Source organism: Capricornis sumatraensis, chromosome 15 (genome assembly GCF_032405125.1).
Source record: "Capricornis sumatraensis isolate serow.1 chromosome 15, serow.2, whole genome shotgun sequence".
In the NCBI taxonomy this organism is placed as follows: domain Eukaryota; kingdom Metazoa; phylum Chordata; class Mammalia; order Artiodactyla; family Bovidae; genus Capricornis; species Capricornis sumatraensis.
Genome location: NC_091083.1, coordinates 57,729,591 through 57,750,564, shown reverse-complemented (window position 1 = coordinate 57,750,564; position 20,974 = coordinate 57,729,591). Strand labels below are relative to the sequence as shown.

Below are 20,974 nucleotides of genomic sequence, written 5' to 3'. Positions count from 1 at the left end.
GTTTCCTTTGCTGTGCAAAAGCTTTTAAGTTTAATCAGGTCCCACTTCTTTACTTTCGTTTTTATTTCCCTTACTGTAGGAGGTGGGTCATAGAGGATCTTGCTTTGATTTATATCATCGAGTGTTCTGCCTATGTTTTCCTCTAAGAGTTTTATAGTTTCTGGTCTTACATTCAGGTCTTCAATCCATTTTGAGTTTATCTTTGTGTTAGAGAGTGTTCTAATTTCATTCTTTTACATGTAGCTGTCCAGTTTTCCCAGCACCATTTATTGAAGAGGCTCTCTTTGCCCCATTGCATATTCTTGCCTCCTCTGTCAAAAATAAGGTACCCATAGGTGCATGGGTTTATTTCTGGGTTTTCTATCTTGTTCCATTGGTCTATATTTCTGTTTTTGTGCCAGTACCATACTCTCTTGATGACTGTAGCTGTGTAGTATAATCTGAAGTCAGGAAGGTTGATTCCTCCAGCTCCATTCTTCTTTGTCAAGACTGCTTTGGTATTCAGGGTCTTTTGGGTTTCCATATGAATTGTGAAATTTTTTGTTCTAGTTCTGTGAAAAATGCCATCAGTTATTTGATAGGGATCACATTGAATCTGTAGATTGCATTTGATAGTATAGTCATTTTCACAATATTGATTCTTTCTACCCAGGAACATGGAATCTCTCTCGTCTGTCTATGTCATCTTTGATTTCTTTCATCAATGTCTTATGATTTTCTGTGTACAGTTCTTTTGTCTCCTTAGGTAAGTTTATTCCTAGATATTCAATTTTTTGTTGCAATGGTAAATGGGATTGATTCATTAATTTCTCTTTCTGATTTTTCATTGTTAGTATATAGAAATGCAAGTGATTTCTGTGTTGATTTTGTATCCTACAGGTTTTCTAAATTCACTGATTCTCTCTAGTAATTTTCTGATACCATCTTTAGGGTTTTCTATGTACAGTATCATGTCATCTGCAAACAGTGAGAGATTTACTTCTTTTTTGATCTGGATTCCTTTTATTTCTTTTTCTTTTCTGATTGCTGTAACTAGGACTTCCAGAACTATGTTGAATAATAGTGGTGAAAGTGGACACCCTTCAGTTCAGTTCAGTCACTCAGTCGTGTCTGACTCTGCGACCCCATGAACTGCAGCACACCAGGCCTCCCTGTCCATCACTAACTCCTGGAGTCCACCCAAACCCATGTCCATTGAGTCGATGATGCCATCCAACCATCTCATCCTCTGTCATCCCCTTCTCCTTCTGCCCTCAATCTTTCTCAGCATCAGGGTCTTTTCCAACGAGTCAGCTCTTCGCATCATGTGGCCAAAGTATTGGAGTTTCAGCTTCAACATCAGTTCTTCCAATGAACACCCAGGGCTGATCTAATCTTAGGGGCAATGCTTTCAGTTTCTCACCATTGAGAATAATGTTTGCTGTAGGCTTATCATAGATGCCCTTCACTATGTTGAGGTAGATTCCTTCTATGCCAATTTTTTGAAGAGTTTTAATTATAAATGGGTGCTGAATTTTGTCAAGGCTTTACTGCATCTATTGAGATTATCATATGGTTTTTATCTTTCAATTTGTTAATATGGTGTATCACATTGATTGATTTGTGTGTATTGAAGAATCCTTGCATTCCTGGAATAAACCCAACTTGATCATGGTGCATGAGCTTTTTGATATGGTGCTGAATTCTGTTTGCTAACATTTTGTTGAGGATTTTTCAGTCTATGTTCATCAGTGATATTGGCCGGTGGTTTTCTTTTTTTGTGTTGTCTTTGTCTATTTTTGGTATCAGGGTAATGGTGGCCTCGTAGAATGAGTTTGAAAGTGTTCTCCTCTGCAATTTTTTGAAAGAGTCTTAGAAGGATAGGCATTAGCTCTTCTCTAAATGTTTGATAGAATTCTTCTGTGAAGCCATCTGGTCCTGGGCTCTTGTTTTGGGGGAGATTTTTTTAAATCACAGCTTCAATTTCAGTGCTTGTAATTGGGTTGTTCGTAATTTCTATTTCTTCCTGGTTCAGTCTTGGAAGATGACCTTTTCTAAGAATCTGTCCATTTCTTCCGGGTTATCCATTTTATTGCCACATGTTTGTTCATAATAGTCTCTTGTAATCCTTTGTATTTCTGCACTGTCTATTGTCACCTCTTTTCATTTCTAATTCTGTTGATTTGATTCTTCTTTTTTCCTTGATGAGTCTGGTTTGTCAATTTTGTTTATCTTCTCAAAGAACCAGCTTTTAGTTTTGTTAATCTTTACTATTGTTTCTTTTGTTTCTTTTTCATGTCTTTCTGCTCGGATCTTTATGATTTCTTTCCTTCTACTAATTTGGGTTTTTTTTTTCTTCTTTTTCAGTTGTTTTAGGTGTAAAGTTAGACTGTCTATTCCTTGTTTCTTGAGGTAGGATTGTATTGCTATAAACTTCCCTCTTAGAAATGCTTTAGCTGCATCCCATAGGTTTTGAGTTGTCATGTTTTCATTGTCATTTGTTTCTAGAAATTTTTTGATTTCCCTTTTGATTTATTCAGTAACCTGTTGGTTATTTAGAAACATGTTGTTTAATCTCCATGTGTTTGTGTTTCTTACAGGTTTTTTTTTTCTTCTTGTAATTGATATCTAGTCTCATAGCACTGTGGTCAAAGAAGATGCTTGATATGATGTCAATTTTCTTAAATTTACTGAGATTTGATTTGTGACCCAAGATGTGGTCTATCCTGGAGAATGTTCCATGTGCACTTGAGAAGAAGGTGTATTCTTCTGCATTTGGATGGAATGTCCTGAAGATATCAATGAGATCCATCTCATCTAATGTATCATTTAAGACTTATTAATTTTCTGTTTTGATAATCTGTCCATTGGTGTGAGAGGGGTGTTAAAGTCTCCTACTATTATTGTGCTCCTGTCAATTTCTCCTTTTATGTCTGTTAGTGTTTGTCTTCTGTACTGATGTGCTCCTATGTTGGGAGCATAGATGTTTACAATTGTTATGTCTTCCTCTTGGATTGATCCCTTGATCATTATGTAGTCTCCTTCCTTATCTCTTGTAATCTTCTTTATTTTAAGGTCTATTTTATCTGATATGAGGATTGCTACTCCAGCTTTCTTTTACTTCCCATTTGCATGGAATATATTTTTCCATCCTCTCAGACTTTCAGTCTATATGTGTCTTAAGGTCTCAAGTGGGTTTCTTACAGACAACATATATATGGGTCTTGTTTTTGTATCCATTCAGCTAGTCTGTGTCTTTTGGTTGGAACATTTAATCCATTTACATTTAAAGTAATTATTGATATATATGTTCCTATTGCATTTTCTTAATTGTTTGGGGTTGATTTTGTAGATCCTTTTTCCTCTCGTATTTCTTGACTACATAAGTCTATTTAATATTTGTTGTAAATCTGGTTTGGTAGTATTGAATTCTCCTAACTTTAGCTTATCTGAAAAGCTTTTGATTTCTCCATCAATTTTGAATGAGATCCTTGCTAGGTTCAGTAATCTTGGTTGTAGATTTTTCCCTTTCAGTACTTTAAGTATATCCTGCCATTCCCTTCTGGCCTGCAGAGTTTCTGCTGAAAGATCAGCTGTTAAGCGTATGGGGTTTCCCTTGTATGTTACTTGTTGCTTCTCCCTTGCTGCTTTCAACATTCTTTCTTTGTGTTATGTCTTTGTTAGTTTGATTAGTATGTGTCTTGGCATGTTTCTCCTTGGGTTTATCCCGTATGGGACCCTTTGTGCCTTTTGGACTTGATTGACTATTTCCTTTTCCATGTTGGGAAAATTTTCAACTATAATCTCTTCAAACATTTTCTCATACCATTTCTTTTTCTCTTCTTCTTCTGGGACCCCTATTATTGGAATGTTGGTACATTTGATATTATCCCAGAGATCTCTAAAACTATTGTGTTTTTCCATTCTTTTTACTTTATTCTACTCTTCCGAAGTTGTTTCCACCATTTTATCTTCCAGCTCACTGATTCATTCTTCTGCTTCAGATATTCTGCTATTGATTCCTTCTAGAGTATTTTTAATTTCAGTAATTGTGTTGTTTGTCTCTGTATGTTTATTCTTTAATTCTTCTAAGTCTCTGTTAATTGATTCTTGCATTTTCTCCATTTTGCTTTCAAGGTTTTTGATTCTGAATTCTTTTTCAAGTAGTTTGCCTATTTCCTCTTCATTTATTTGGACTTCTATGTTTCTAGTTTGTTCCTTCATTTGTGTAGTATTTCTCTGCCTTTTCATTTTTCTTTTCTTTTTTTTTTTTTTTTTTAGCTTATTGTGTTTGAGGTCTCCTTTTCCCAGGCTTCAAGGTTGAATTCTTTCTTCCTTTTGGTTTCTCCCCTCTAAGGCTGGTCCAGTGGTTTGTGTGAGCTTCATATAGGGTGAGATTTGTGCTGAGTTTTTGTTTGTTTGCTTGCTTGTTTTTCCTCTCATGGGCAAGGCTGAGGGAGGTGGTAACCCTGTCTGCTGATGGTTGGGTTTGTATTTTTGTTTTGCTTGTGGTTTAAATGAGGCATCCTACACAGGGTGCTATTGGTGGTTGGGTGATGCCTGGTCTTATATTACAGTGATTTCTTTTGCATGAGTTTTCACTTCTTGATACCCCTTAGGATTATTTCTCTGGTAGTCTAGGGTCTTGGAGTCAGTGCTGCCCCTCCAAAAGCTCAGGGCTTGATCTCTGGTCAGGAACAAAGATTCCACAAGTGGTTTGTTATGGCATTAAGTGAGATTAAAACAGATATGCAAAAACAGAAAACCAAAGATGAACCCCAGACAAATTGCAGTTACAAAATCAGGCAAATAATAATTAAAATAATGGAATATACACATATACATATACACCCATGAGCAAAGTCAAAACAGTCCAATAAAAATAAAGTACAATAGACTGACCCAGTGAACAAAAGAAATAAAAAATTATGTTTACCAGTTAAGAACAAAACTAACTAAAACACAAACTGGAAAACAAAACTAAAGCAAGGTGTCAAGTGGGGTATAAAGCAACGAAAACAAAACTAACAAATATGTTGAGAGGAAAGGAAAGAAAGAAAGAATAGATATGCAAAGTTAAATAGAGGTAGATGAAGAAGATTTATATACATTGAAGATTAACTTCAAGGGGAAAATAATAGTAGGAAAGTCAAACAAAGGAATAAATGTAGAAAATATATATAATAGGTTTAAGAAAATTAAAATTATAAAATAGAAGAAAAAAAAAACAGAAGAAGAAAGAGAAAAGGAAAAAAAAGATCATGTCCTTTTGCTGTCCTCACATGAGTGGGAGGGCAGGGTCTCCCTGGGGCCTCTAAGCTCATCATGGGGCTCCACCCTTATGACCTCATCACCTCCCAACACATTGCCTTGGGGGTTGGGATTCAGCGGTTGGACTGAGGGACACATGTTCATCCAAAGCAGTTACCCCTCTGTGTAGGGCTGTGCAGGGCTGCAACCTGAAGGTGGGAGGTGGAGTGGGCACTCTGAGGCACTGCGTGATGACTCCGGGCCTGGTCTCTGCCCTCCAGCATTTGTAATTTTGTGAGGGACAGAAAGTGAAATGGTTAAACAATGACAAGAAAGTGGAACAGGATACAAGTCTGTCTGGGAGGGGAGGCTGTCCCCAACCTGCCCGCAAACAGGTGTAAGGTGTCAATGGGAAGCACATGGCCTGGCCCAGCCCCTGACTCCCTGCGGCCCAGGGTCCTCACGCCAAGCCAAGACAACGCCTCTGCCGTCCCCTTCAAGGCTGTTGTCCTGTTCCCCCATTAATTAATGTGAGGCTGAACTGAGGGTAAAAGACACAAAATAATGAATGTACAGGCAAGAGAGGGCTGTTTACTCCATCGTGGCCCATGAGGCTGAAGCTGCAGACCACTTCCCCGGGGGTCAGGGGACACGTGTCCAGGGAGCTGAGGCTCTGGTCAAAGCCCATTTCTGGCTCAGAGCTTTCTTCAAAGGCGTCTGGTCTAAACACCAAATTTGGACTCCATGTTCCATAGCCCTCTTGATCAGAGTCTGATTTTCAGAACCTGCTGAATATCACCCAGATTGTTCTCCTCCCTCCACAGAAACCAGGAAGCAGTGACTGCTGAGGCCCATGTTGGCTGAGGGGAAGTTTGTTTAGAAACATGTCCCCTTGGTGGTGACATGGATTGGGGGGTGTGGGGTCTGCTCAGGATCTGGGGTGCAGCAGCTGGACAGCTGGAACCTGATGGCCTTCTCAGAGGCCACTTGGGGGGAGGCCAAGGCCTCAGTCATGAGGCATTTCTGTCATTGAAGTCACCACCTGGATCTTTGTGAACCGACGTCACCAAACCACATTGGTCCCCTCGCCCACGCACAGTAAAGCCAGTCCACTGACAAGGAAAGCACAGGGTTTACTGTTGGCACCAAACCCAGAGTCCAGGGCAGCTGGTGCTGAAAAAGCCTGAACTCTCTGATGGGTTTCAGGGGAGCATTTTAAAGGCCGGCTGAGAGGAGAGGTGGGCATCGCAGGGTGTGTGATCAGCTCCTGCACAGTTCTCTGATTGGTTGTGGGGAGGTGCAGGAGTGGGGCCACTGGGGTTCAGGTTATTAGTCCTCCAGCTCCAGGAGGCTTGGGGGCTATGAGCACAAGGTCCTCAAGTAGTTGCCATCTTCATCTGCTTTCAGCATCTGTGCCACAACTCGGGAATGTGCATCAGATACTATTATCTGGTGCTTCAGAGATGAGCTAAAGCAGAGGATGTGAGGGGGTTGCCTCAAGAAGGCTTCCCTGGTGGCTCAGTGGTAAATAATCCACCTGCCAATGCAGGAGATAAGGAAATCACAGAATAGGAAAGATCCCCTGGAAGAGGAAATGGCAACCCACTCCAGTATTCTTGCCTGGAGAATCCCATGGAAAGAGGAGTCTGGCAGGCTGCATTCCATAGGGTCACAAAGAATCAGACACGACTGAGCAACTAACCCTTTCAGGAAGGCCTTAGAGTGTCCCACTTGGTTGCACCAAAGGGCTAAACAGGACCAGACATGGAAGACAGCTGTGCACACATGCAGCTCACACACACATATACTTGCATAGACACGCATAGACATACAGACACACATGCACAATACGCCCACTGAAGTGCGACTGGTGTCTGGGGGCTCGAGGGAGGACCACTCAGACATCGTCGCAGCATGGACCCCTTGCAGGACGCTGGGCGCTCATCTCGACCTGGGCTCACCTGCGTGGGCCCCTCTTGCTGTCCCCTCGCGGTTGATTTCACAATCACTTAAGCTCATTCAGCAGCCAGCTCTCCTCTGTCAAGTTTTAATTACATGCTGCTGGTTTTCCAAGTCAGACCCCCAGGTTAGATTTGCTGGTTCATAGGAAATACAGGCAAAAGAGCCCCACCCTTCTGCCCACCCCCCTTTCTGTGTAATATGACTGGAAGGGTGGGACATCACAGGTGGTATCAAGTTACCTTTATAAAACCAGTCCCCTCCTGGCCAGCCAGCTTCTGGCAACCTGACCCTAGGACCAGAGTCTATAAAGAAATTTAAAAAACTGTCCCCAAGTTCTGGGGTCAGACAGCCCAGTCAAATGACACAAATGACCCCTGGGCAGCATTCCCACCACATCCCTCATCTTCACAGGACTTCTTGTCAGTGCTTGGGAGGTAAGGGCCTGTGAAAGGTTGAGGAGGGGAACCTCAGGTAAACAAAGGAGAGTGCTGGAACATTCCAGAAGAGACACAGAGCCTGTCCCTGCTCCTCCATCCATGGCCCCTGGGCTGGGAGGTAGCCAGCTGCCCAGGGCGTGTCTCCAGGTAATAGTCTGAGTCACAGCCACCTCAAGTTCCTGCGAGGAAAGAAAGGGCTGATGAGCCTTGAGTGGGGCATCAGTAAGCCTCACACAGTCCCTGTGAGCTGCTGGCCTGGCTCTCAAGAGAGCGACGCTCCCCTGGGCACCAATCAGCACCCACTCTGACCCCGGCCCCCAGGCCCAGACTGTCAATAGTGCTCCAGGCACCAAGGGCCTGGGTCATGCAGGGTCCTTCTGCAGCTGGGGACCAGCCTGGGCTGCCTCCATCCCCTGGTCTTCCAGGTGGACCAGCCACCCTGTGTTTATAGGCAGGAGGCAGGAGGCAGGTCCAGTCTGAGAAGGGCACGTGCTTGGGTTGCCTGGTCCACCCCCAGCCTGGGTGGCTCTGCTCTTTGCTCTGCTTCTAGAAACAGAAATCACCCTTCAGGATCCCCCCACACATACATGCAAAGGACGGAGGGCCACGCATGCTTGGGCCACCCACAACACACAAAAGCCAAGCCTGTTCCCTGTTCCAGAGGGCCCTGCATGGCCATGAGGAGGATAGCGCAGTGGACCCCGTGTGGTCACGGAGCCAGGACTCTCCTGGGGGTGGAGGAAGAAAGGTCTTCAACAGATACAGGTGTGGGGGAAGGAACTTTGGGATGCCGGCCAGCCCCCCGAGGTGTACCCTCTCACTTCACTGATGGATGTTATCCTAGAGTGCAGGGCAGCCAGGCCCACCCACACTGGTTGGGGCTGAGTGGATTGGGAGTGCAGGACCCCACTGTCACTTCTAAGGCACCCTCCCTCCTCATCACAGCCATCCAGGTGGAAGCCCCAGGAGGCCTGGCTGAGGGAACCCCTGTGTCATCTCCCAGGGTCAAGCCGAGAGCACAGGGTGCCCCCCATGCCCAGGGGTTGGTAAGCTTGGGAGAAAACTAGAACCAAATGCTGGTTGAGTGGGGTCTGGGGGGACATGGATGGCTGCTCTCAAGCCCCCTCCCTGACACCGGCCACTTGGCTCCAAGTCCACTGTAATCAGATTGCCCTAAGCAAGGACAGAGCTCTAATTCTATTGAGAGGAGCCGAGACTCAGAGTTCAGGGCCTGATGTCCACGGGGAGCACAGTGACCACACGTCAGTGGACGGTAATTTGAAATTGGGAAGGAACAGGATATTTGCTGAGCTGCCCACACAATTACATGGCCAGAAAACATTAAAAATTGTGGGGCTGGAGAATCAGCTGCCAGTGAACTCAAGGTAGGGCCACTCCCACCGGCCCTGGAGGTGGAGGACAGGGTGAGGGAGAGTCACGCTGCAGTGGGGACACCACTCCTGGTAATCCCTTCCTGGAATATGCTAACACTAGCTTGGACCCCGGTCCCGACAGCACAGCAGTGCCCAGTCCTACAGGACTCATTCTCCAGCACAGCTGGGGAGTTTGCTCAATTCCCCAGAAATCCACTCCCCACATCCCCTGGCCCTAGAGGTTCTCAATTAAGACCAGGCCCCCAGGTTTTCCTGGCCCGGAGCCGAGAGCATTCTCTGATGGCTAAGTTCCTTCAAGGTGCACACGGAACCTCCAAAACAGGTGTAGAGTCGGCATTGCTGGTAATCCTGAGTCAAGTTGTGGTCCCACACAGCAGGAAAACACAAACAGGAGGCTTGGCAATGACCACAGGAGCTCGTGTGTGGATACTGAGGTGATAGCAGCCAGTTCTTACTGCCTGGGAGTTGCCCTGCAAGGCAGACTTTGTTACCATTGTGGTGTGAGGTATGGGTTGGGATAAGACCATGATTCCATGTAGGTGCCCAGGTGACCACCAAGGTGCCTTCCTGCCCACATGCACAGAGGTGGGAGCCAGGCCCAGGGTTAGACCTCCACTCCTTGCCCTGTGCCTGTCCTGGTCAAGGACTTTTACAGCCCTGTTGGTGGCTAATCAGCAGACACCCCACTGGTCTGAATATTCTCATGGGCTTTCTAGCCAAGAGGTGTTTGAAAACATGACAAATAGGCCTCCAGCCCACAGATGGTTTTGAAGCAGTTTTGAGAGGGGCTGGAATCACTGGAATGTGACTTGCCACCCCAGCTTCCACACCCAGAGTGATGAGTGAGCCCCCACCGGCTCACAGCCAAGTCCAGGCCCCAGCACCTGGCCTGTGTGCTGCTGAGGGCAGGAGTCCCCTCCTCTCTCCTGGAGGATGAGCACGGCTGACCCAGCAGGGGTGGAGGGGCAGGGGTGTTGAGAGGCCATTTCCCTAATCCAATTGAGGGTCTCCTGGAGCCAGGCTGGTGCCAGCACTGCAGCACGGCCGGGAGCAGACAGGATGTGACTACCCAGGAGGGGCGGGGGGTCGGGGGGAGGTAGCATGTCTCCGTGGCTCCAGCACTCAAGAGGAGAAAGACTCACACAGACAGCTGCTGCCTGCATAGGCAGTGGGGCACTTGGCGAGGCTCCTGTAGAGGTTACAGGCTGCTCACCTGCCCCTCATCAGAGGCCACAAAGAGTCTAGGAGCAGTGAGGACAGTGTGGAGTGTTCCTGATGGCCCCTGCCCCCAGCTGGCCCTACTCCCCCCACCCAGGCCCTCCCCACCCCAATCTCTCCAGTCTCCCCACCAGGCCAGGCAGTGGGCACTGTCCATGGTGCTGAACTCCGAGGCTCTCTGGAGCATTCTGTCCACTGAGTCGCTGGTGACCTTGGTCCACCCTCTCCCAGAAATTCCAAGCCAGAAGATGAGCATGAGAACCAGGGTGGAGCAGACGGGAGACCAAAGAAAGAGAGAGTGATGGATGGAGGTTCAGTCCTGAAAGGAGTCACGGCCTTTGCACTAGAAGGTGTGCTCAAATTTCTGCAGTTACCCAAAGTGTCCTCTCTGGGAATCTGAGGCGGGGCATGTCCCCCCCTGAGGCTTTACAGATGAGGATGAGGTCCCTCCGCTTGCCCACAACCAGTGGGTGCTCTGTTCACTTACTCTCTGTTCACAGACCAGCTGAGCGCCAGGATGCAGGTCACATTGGGTCTGGGCTTTGTCTTCTGTAAAATGAGAGTAGCTTCTCCATGCATACTCCACAAGGTGACCTGTACACAGCGCTAAGCATGGGTCTGGCTGGTGGAAAGCATCTATCAAGGGTTATGATGTGTATCATCTAGAAAGTGGAAGTTAGAGGGACTTAGAATGTCCTCTTTTATACTGAGCCAAATTCTGGTACTGGAACCACCTAACGGTGAGGGACTGCACCGTGAAGAGCAAGACCAGTGGCCGGGCAGTCAAGCTAAGCCCAAGGTGCACCCAATCTATGGAGCCCCCTCTCCAGGGTGCCCTTCCAGGCACTAAGATGACTAACTTGGTGCCTCAGTAGTGCAGGCAATGCTGGGGGAGGCTCAGATGCTCTGCTCTGTGGCCAGCACTGACCTGACCCACAGAGCAGCAGGCCTCAATGTTGGTCTGTCTTCTCTCCCAGACTTTTGTCTGCTGTGGACTGTGCACCCTCTTGGAGCAGTCCCAGCAATGTCTGGAGTATCTGGGGGCCACTGAGATGAGGGATGATAGAGGGCAGTCACCTCGGATGGTGTCAGCCCGAGGAGATTCTGGGTTGTGTCACTTGGAAGGACCTTTCTGCCACCCCAGACCCAGTGTCCTGCCCCTGATGTGAGAGTGGATGTGCTGAGATCTGGTCCCCTCCACCTACAACACCCCACCCCAGGGAGGCAAGAGGGGTGTGTGGTTGGCATGTCACCATGGGTACAGGACCTGGGCAGCTGTCACAGGATGCGCATTCATTTCATTCATTAAATTCATTTAAGGTCAAGAGGATGTGCCGAGAGCTCCCAGCTCCCAGCCCTCTCCCTGGGTCGGCCTCTGTTAGGCTTCTCTCCAGGGAGCCACCTGGTGTAGAGCTGGCCTCTTACTCCACAGAGAAGCCAGCTGCTCTGTTCCTGCTCTCCTCACTAAACCATGACGTTGGCTCTCCCTGTCGGTCATTCTCTGTCTTGACAGCGCCCTGTGGTGCGGATACATCATAACTCATCAAGAAGCCCAGGCAGTGGGTGTTGAAGTTGTTCTGGGTTCTTGCTTTCTGAGCAAGGCTGTGCTGAGTGATGGGGACACACAAGGACCCTGGAGTGACTTACATCACTGTTCTGCTTTGGCAATGGCAAAGGGGAGGGGAGGGCTTCCCAGGTGGTGCTAGTGGTAAAGAATCTGCCTGCAACGCAGAAGACATGGGTTTGACCCATGAGTTTGGCTCAGGTGGTAAAGCGTTTGCCTACAATGTGGGAGACCTGGGTTTGATCCCTGGGTCAGGAAGATCCCCTGGAGAAGGAAATGGCAACCCACTCCATTATCCTTGCCTGGAAAATCCCATGAGCGCAGGAGCCTGGTAGGCTACAGTCCTTGGGGTCACAAAGAGTTGACACATGACTGAGTGACTTCACTTTCACTTTTTCCTGAAGGAAGGCAAAGCAACCCACCCCAGTATTCTTGCCTGGAGAATCCCATGGACAGAGGAGCCTGGCGGACTGCGGTCCATAGAGTCGCACAAGTAGGATACAACTAAAGCAACTTAACAAGGACACATGCACAAAGGGAGGGGACTTTCAGCATTTGCTGGGTGAGGAGGGTTTTTTCCCTGAGGTTAGAAGGAGGTGGTCCCTAAACCCTGGGCCCAACTGGGCTGGTCGCCTGCTGGGAGTGACCTCTGCCCACCCAAAGAGGTCATCCCAGTGGCTCCACAGTGGAAGTTCAGACAGGAAGTCCCTTCTCTCCACCTCCTTCGCCCCCCGCAGCCTCAGAAGCTGCTGCACAAGCTGCTGGGTTTTGCCAACACCCTGAACAGTGTTTTCCACCTTCCCACTCACCACCGGCTGCTTGCTGAGCTGTGAAGCTTGGGAGTCCAGAGGCCGGCTCTTTACTAAACACAATGGAATCAATTAAGGGGAGACAGGCCTCACAAAACCAGCTATGGCTCCTCAGAGAAAGAGTGCACAGGACAACAGCCTTGAAGAGGGTGGCATAGGAGTTGTCTTGGCTTGAGGACCCTGGGCTGTGGAGGGCCAGGGGCTGCGCCAGGCCATGTGCTTCCCACTGGCACCTTGGACCTGTTTGTGGGCAGGTCAGGGACAGCCTCCCCTCCCAGACAGACCTGTGTCCTGTTCCACTTTCTTGTCATTGTTTAACCATTTCACTCTCTGTCTCTCACAAAATTGCAAATGCTGGAGGGCAGAGACCAGGCCCGGAGTCCTCGGGCAGTGCCTCAGAGCACCCACCCCACTCCTTCTCACCTCAGGCTGCAGCCCTAGTCCTGGGTAACCCAGCATGAATTCTGCTTCTGGCCCTGAGCCTGGCACTGTCATTGTCTCTCTGTTAGTGATGAGAACGCTGAAGCCAACATGCCCCTCTGGGACCGCCTGAGGTCAAAGCTAACCAGTGGACAGGTCAGGGGTCCTGCAGCTTCCTGGTGGTCCTGCCTGACTCAGGAGTATTTGGAGGGTACAGTGGGACAGCAATTTCTCTTGGGACTGAGAGAATTTTTTCCCACCACTGAACTTTTATAGCAGAATTTTCCAGCAGTGCCTAAACTACTTTATTTTTTTTAATTCCAGTAGTATATCATGATAGCAAAAATTTCATAATTTCTTCTAGCAGACTTGTGGCTTTTATTTCTGTGTACTAATCTTTGCTCGATCTTGATGTGTGTGTGTGTGTGTGTGTGTGTGTGTGTGTGTGTGTGTGTGTGTGAGGGAAAGAAAGATCTCTGTGAGTCAGGGTACTCATTCCAGGAACTCATTCAGATTGTCTTAAGGGCAATAAAGGAATATTTATTTTGCACAAGAAGGACTGAAAGTCCAAGAAGGATGACTGCTGGCAGAGCTGGATCTGGGAGCTCAGTGTCCCCAGGGTGCTTTCCTTTCCCCTGTTGTGGGAGTTTCACTGTTAGGCAGGTCCTTCCCTCAGAGGTGAGAAAACAGTATCAATGGCCACAAAAGCAGTTTCCTACTCAGCAGACTCCCAACCCTCAACCTGAGGTGAGATCTCTTTCCTGAGCATCAGGTCTGGGGCCGTTCTCAGAGGATAAGCATGAAGCGAGCATGCACCCTGCATTTGTCCAAAGAGGACCCACCTGGGCCTTATGGACTGTGCCCATTGTTCAGGAATCCAGAAGGGGTGGGCGGTTCCTGGGCAGCAGAGGGAGGTCCTGGGAAGGGACAGTGGATGCAGCAGGCCCTGAGCTTCCACCCTTAGCTCTGCGGCCTGTCACCACCTTCCCCTGCTGCTTGGACGCCACCTCCACCATCTACCATGTTTGCCTCCTTGGGAACGTTTTGGGCCTCTCTTGCTCCCCTGAGTGATTTGCACCAAACAAATCTTGTGCCGTGTCTGTTAGTGAGCTTCCGTAGTGAGTAAGGCCTCCCTGCTGGCCTGCATCCTTCCCTCCAGAAGTGTCCTGGCCACTCTTACATTGTTTTTTCCAGTTGAATTTTAGAGTCTGCCTCTCTGTCCCCACATGGTCTCACACACAGATGAGGCTGAGGCTGGGCCCTCCACACCAGGGCATCTCTGTCTGGAAGGAAAGGCCCGGCTGCTCCTCCTTCCCCCTCTGTGTCTCCTGTGGCTGCACCTCCGGTGTTTCCTGGATGGCTTGCACAGGGCTGAGCAGATTCACTCCTCATTGCTTGTAGCTGAGAGTGGGCTGCTCCCCTATTCCCAGAAGTGGGGTGTAGAGTGCAGAACTGGGTGAAGCCTGAGCCCCCATCCATGCTCGGAACCCTGGCAAAATGAGGCAGACCCCTGGCACCACCACAGTCCGGGCTGGAGGGGCAGGAGAAGCCTAGGGAAGGCACCCCCTCTTTCTGCACTAGCAGGAATCCCCTGCTGGCCAAGCCTCGTCCTCAAACCTCTATTAGGGGGCTGCAGTGCTGGGGCCTTCACCCCACCCTGGAACCTCAAGGTCAGTGCCTGGCCTTCTTCCAACTCAGGGATCCACCGGGGCCTCAGACCAGACTTGGCAACCCACCAGCCTGGGCCTTCGTCCATAGCTCGCAGCCCCCATATGTGGCTGTTTCACTGTCTGTGCTCAGCGAGGTGTGGTATTTCAAATGTTTTGACATTTAAAATCTGTGTTGGATACATTCGTTTTGTTAAATTATACCTGGCTGTGGTGACTCATGGGAATTGATTTGTCTCCTGGGCCTGCACCCCTACCCAGCCCCCAGCCCAGAGCTGCCCCTCGGCTTCACCAGCCCCTCATTGTCCAAGTCTCCAGACCTGTCCCCCAAGCTCGGTGGGGCTGAGCACTCAAAAGACAGAGCCAAATGCAATTTTACACCAGAGGGTATTACTCCCCTCTTCCCGTATAGCTCAGAAGGTAAGGAATCTGCCTGCAATGCAAGAGACCCCAGTTTGATCCCTGGGTTGGGAAGATCCTCTGGAGAAGGAAATGGCAACCCCCTCCAGTATTCTTGCATGGAGAATCCCGTGGACAGAGGAGCCTGGCAGGCTACAGTCCATGGGATCGCAAGAGTTGGACATGACTTAGCGACTAAACAACCACCACCACTGGGAGGTGGTTCAGGACCGTGGGAGACCTGTTCCCCATCACTGGTCAGGGTCCCACACATCCCCTGGAGGTTTGTGTCCCTATTGGGAACAACAGTACTTTCTCAGAGAAGCCACAGCCTCTCGGGCTGAGCAGGTGCCTGCGAAGGTGGGTCAGCCTAGTATTGCCGAAGGGCCGGGCTCTGGCTCAAGTTCAGGTCTGAGCCGGTGATTTCAGCAAGACTCTCAGCACCTGGAGACTCGGTCTCCCCAGAGGCCAAGAGAGGCAGAAGATGGAGGTGCCAACAGGAAGTGCTCTTCAGCGCGCTGAGAGGCAGTGGGGAACGAGGCAGTAGGCAGGGTCCTTGCTTTGTGTCCTAATATGAGCTGTCCACATGCAGGATGAGGGACGCTGGGTGGGCCGTGCTGAAGAGAGGTCAGGCGGGGCCACATCCTTGTCCAGACCTGGAAATACAGAGCCTAGACCCTCACCACAGCCAGGATGCTCCAGGCTGGGCCCTGTGCTGGGGGCTCCCTGAGGTGGCAGAGTCCACAGACCCTCAAGCCAGCCGGTGGAGCTGGCCTGGAGATGGGCAGACCCAGCAACTCCCACCTCCAGCCCCTGAACCTGGGCCAGTGGGCAGGCGAGCACCAGGGCACATCCCCACCTGGGGCTCAGGGACCACCCTCCTCTGTCTCTCTGAGGGCCAGCAGGCAGGTGGGCCCCAGGGCGTATCCCCACCCAGGTCTCAGAGCCACTCTCCTCCCTCTCACGCAGATCAACACCTTCATGTCCTTCGTGTTCCCCATGGTGGTCATCTCCTTCCTGAACACCGTCATCGCCAACAAGCTGACCGTGATGGTCCGCCAGGCTGCTGAGCCGGGCCAAGTGTGCACCGTCGGGGACCAGCACAGCTCCTTCAGCATGTCCATCGAGCCCGGCCGGGTCCAGGCCCTGCGCCACGGCGTCCGGGTCTTACGTACGTAACTTCTGGGCCTCGGGGTGGGTGTGGGGGCGAGCTTGGTACCACAAACAAGGAGGTCTAGAGAGCTGGGGAACCGAGCGTGTCAGGCCGAGGCTTGGGTGCCAGTTCCTCTGGGGATCAGGCTGCTCTTCATTTACTCACTCGTCCTCCCACTCACCAATTAGCAAGCCTCCACATGGCTTCAAATCAAGTAGTTTGCTCAGAAAGCTGGGGCTGCAGAGTTGGGGTCCCCATGCATGTTAGCCCAGCTGGAAAGGCCAGAGGTACCGTCCCCCCTCACAGGTTCTAACAGGGCATCCTGAAGTCCTGGAGGGTCAGGTGGCGTGGACCCTCTGTTTCTGTGAGTTGTGAGGGTCCAGCCTCCATCCCTCTGTCCCTGGCCTGGTCTGGGCCTGCAGATGGCATCATGAGGAAGGGTCCTCAAAACCACCTACCCCTCCCCACTCTCCTGAGGCAGCCCCGGCCCACTCAGCCCCCCAGAGCATCCACCCCCACCTTACACCGGCCCCAGCAGCCACTCTCCCATCTCCCGCTCTGCCCCGGGCTGCTAGCCCCTCACCATCTGCAGCCACTAGTCTTGAGAGGAAAAGGTCCCAGCAGCTCTACCCAACAGGAGCATGATGCCTGCAGGCCCCACATGAGATGTTAAATGGTCCAATAACCATGTTTTTAAACAGTAAAAAGAAACAGGTAAAATTCATTTTGTTCATTTATTACTCCAGTATTTCCCAGATACGATAATCTCTGCCTTCATCTGTGTCCTGAAACTGATGGGAGAGTCACTTCGAGCGTGTTTAGCCCTTGTCCTGGCTCGGCTCCCTGCAGCCTGGTGTCAAGTGACCAGCAGGCAGTGTCCAGCAGGCAAGGCCACAGCATCTCTATCTGCTGTGTGTGGATAGGCTTTCTGGAAATCCTGGTGCCTCCAACCCGTGTTTTCTGCTGCTTCGAGCAGGCAGCTCCCTTATCAGGGCCTCTCCACCCCAGGCCTGCGGTCTCCGGAGACCCCCGAGTGGGTCTCGGGGGCTGTGGGGTCAGGACAGCAGTCAGGGTGTGGGCCCCAAACCCAAGACCCCCACAGATCCTTCTACAACCCCAACACAATGACATTATCTCAGGGACCACGCTTCTCTCTTCCCCAAGACAGCATAGTCAGCCCCAAGTTTTCCCAAGCAGTTGGCTTTTTATTGCTCTCTTTTTCATTCTGGTAAAATATACCCAGCGTAAAATTTACCATTTTGACCATTTTAAGTGCACAGTTTGGCAGCTGTGTAGACAATCATATCACTATGGGGCCATCACCACCATCCCTTCCTGCCTTGTAAAACTGCAACTCTTCCCATTAATAACAAGCTCTCACCACTCCCCCAGCCCCTGACAACCACCTTCTACTTTCATTTTCTATGAATTTGACTCCTCTAGGGAGCTCATATAAGTGGAATCATACAGTGTTTGTGGATTTTGTGACTGGTTTATTCACGTGATGTGGTAGCCTCAGGGTTCATCCACCTTGTAGCCTGTGCCAGAATTTCCTTTCTTTTTAAGGCTGAATAATATTCCACTGTATGCAAGGACCGCATGTTTATGCATCCTCTGTTGATTTTAGCTCCTGTGAACAGTGCTATGAGGTGCTGGTATCTGAGTTCCTGCTTTCAGTTATATATATATACACACACGCACACACCCTGGAGTAGAATTGCTGAATCACATGGGCATTTCTGGGTCAGGAAGATCCACTGGAGAAGGGATAGGCTACCCACTCCACTATTCTTGGGCTTCCCTTGTGGCTCAGCTGGTAAAGAATCCGCTTGCAATGCTGGAGACCTGGGTTTGATCCCTGGGTTGGAAAGATCCCTTGGAGGAGGGAACAGCTACCCACTCCAGTATTCTGGCCTGGAGAATTGCATGGACCATATAGTCCATCGGGTTGCAAAGAGTCGGACACAACTGAGCGACTTTCACTTTTGCAGTACTTTCACAGGGTCATTTCATGTTTAATTTTTTTGAATTAGAAAAGATTTTTAAACAGCCATACTATTTTCTAAAGTGGCTGCACCATTTACATTCCCACCAACATTGTACAAAATTTCTAGTTTCTCCATATCTTCCCACAAATTACTATTTTCTGGGGTTTTACTATTTTTTATAACAGTCATCCTCTTGGACTATGAGGCAGTATCTTATCGTAGTTTTGATTTGCTTTTCCTGGGTGATCAGTGGTGTTGAGCATCTTTTCATGTGCTTATCGCATGTTTGTATCTCTTCTTTGGAGAGAAATGTCTATTCAAGTCCTTTGCCCACTTGTGAATTGGGTTGCTTGAGTTTTGTTGTTGAGTTTTCCATATATCCAGGATATTAATCCCTTATCAGATGTGAAGGGAACATTTTTTCCCATCTGTAGGTTGTCTTTCCGCTTTGTCAATTGTATCCTTTAATACACAGTTTTTAAATTTTTATCCAAATTATTTTTTTCCTTTGTTGTCTTTGGTGCCATCACCAAGAAGTGATTTTCAAATCCATTGTTGTGAAAATTTTGTTCTATCTTTTCTTCTAGGAATTTTATACTCTTAGCTCTTATGTTTAGATCTCTGATCCACTGTGAGTTAATTTTTGTGGATGTCGTGAGATTAGGGTCCAGCTTCATTTTTTGCATGTGGGGATCTAGTTTTCCCAGAGCATTTGTTGAAAAGAGTCCTTCCCCCCTTGATCTTGGTATCCAATAGAAAATCATTTGAGAGTTTCGGGAAGGGCTTATTTCTGAACCATCCATTCTGGCCCATGGGTCTATATGTCTGTTCTTATGCCCGTACCACTCCATTTGGATGACTGTAGCTTTGTTGGGGGTGGGGGGGCGGAGTTTGAAGTCAGGAAGGATGAGTCCTTCAGCATTGTTCTTTCTCAAGACTATTTTGGCTGTTCAGCATCCACTGAAATTCCCAATGAGTTCTTCTACAAAAGAATGTCATCAGGACTTACCCAGAAATTGCACTGAATCTGTAGATCTGTTGGGTAGCACAGTCATCTTAACAGTATTAAGTCTTTCAATCCGTGGACACAGGACCTCTCCCTCCAGCTCCCTGAGGTCAGTGTCTCCATGTCTCAGGTGCCGTGGTCATCGCCTTCGTGGTCTGCTGGCTGCCCTACCACGTGCGACGCCTCATGTTCTGCTACATTTCAGACAAACAGTGGACCCCGTGAGTACAGGAGGCAGGGACGAGGGGGTGAGGCTCAGGTCGGGGGCATGCTCCCCAAAACAGGTGGGGCTGGGGCACTGAGAGGGGCACCTCAGGGTAGGGGTGGGAGTCAGTGTCCCCCAGCAGGAGCTCGGGCATGGCTGTGATGGGGCAGGGGGCACAGAAGGCCGTGGAGGGACAGACACCCCTGGAAGCTGCTTCAGAAAAGGAAAGCAGGTCCTAAGACAGTATGTTTGGGGGAGTCTGGAGAGCAAAAGGAAGGGCTGGCCCTGCTGGCTGTGGGTGGAGAGATGGCAACCGTCAGGGTCCCTGTAAGCCTGGAGGAGTCATCCACCAGGAGGACCTGGGGCTCAAGAACATCATGCCCATGCTGTGATGTTTGGGCACTGGCCTTCCCACAACAGCAGTGTGAACCCTGCTGGGTGAGCTCCTCTGCCCAGCAGGGCTCCAGGTCAAGGGTCATGGGCTCTTCCAAGTGACAGGGAGCCGCTGGGGAGGGCACAGCTAGGCTGATTGAGGAGAAGGTGCAGGGAGTGGAGCATAGTCCCAAACACAGGGTTTCTGAGATTCAGGGCTGTCAGGTGAGGGAGTGAGGTCCCTGTGCATGGAGGCAAGCAAGTCGAGGTGCACAACTGTCTGAGCTGTGTGGAAGGGCTCCTACCCTGGATGTTCCATTAACGCCAGGCCCCAGCTGAGCCTGGCAGCCCTGGGGGGCCTGGGATCTTGCACAGGAAGGGCACACCCACAGGGCAGCAGGGAAAAGTGGAGACTGTGGCCAAGGTAAGCTGCACACCCTACCTTGGGAGGGGGGCCGCAGCTCAGCTGACCGGTGCTGGGCAGGAGTGTATACAGAACCACCTCTCAAGAGAAACCAGAGTCCTGGAGGTTATTCTGAAACATCCCCACACTGGCCAGGGCCGCCCTGTGTGTCTGGGCCCACCGGCCTGAGTGCTCTCTCCCCCCAGGTTCCTCTACGACTTCTATCACTACTTCTACATGCTGACCAACGCCCTCTTCTACGTCAGCTCCACCATCAACCCCATCCTCTACAACCTCGTCTCCGCCAACTTCCGGCAGATCTTCCTGTCCACCCTGGCTTGTCTCTGTCCCCTGGGGGGGCGCAGGAGGAGGGGGCCAGCCTTCTCGAGGAAGGCCAACAGTGTGTCCAGCAACCACACCTTCTCCAGCAACGTCACCCGGGAGACATTGTACTAGCACCGGGCAGGCTGGGAGGGAGCTGGCAGGGGACCAGGATGGGGTCACTCAGCCTCCACCCCCATCCACCCAGCACCTGGGAGCTGGAGGGAGTCATCCCAGGGCCTGCTCTCAGGCATCCAAGGTCCAGGACCCGGCACCCGTATCCCAGAGGCCCCACTTCTTTCCAGTTTATCCTCTCTTCCCATCACCTCCCTCCTCTCCTCTTTGAAAGCAAGAGAGATTGCTCTCCTCCCAGATCTAAAAATGGCCTTTAATGAGGAGAAATTTGTGTTGGGTGATAGGCAGTCTT

The 20,974-nt window shown here is 49.7% G+C and overlaps 1 protein-coding gene across 1 annotated transcript in view; it reads left to right on the top strand.

Moving 5' to 3' along the window:
• NTSR1 (neurotensin receptor 1) overlaps positions 1-20,682 on the top strand; it is a 45,539-nt gene extending 24,857 nt beyond the window's left edge. Inside the window, exons 2-4 of the mRNA XM_068987925.1 lie at positions 16,069-16,270; positions 19,377-19,467; positions 20,433-20,682. Coding sequence (XP_068844026.1) covers positions 16,069-16,270; positions 19,377-19,467; positions 20,433-20,682 — 543 coding nt within the window. The remainder of the gene's footprint in view (positions 1-16,068; positions 16,271-19,376; positions 19,468-20,432) is intronic.
• Positions 20,683-20,974: the final 292 nt, after the last annotated feature.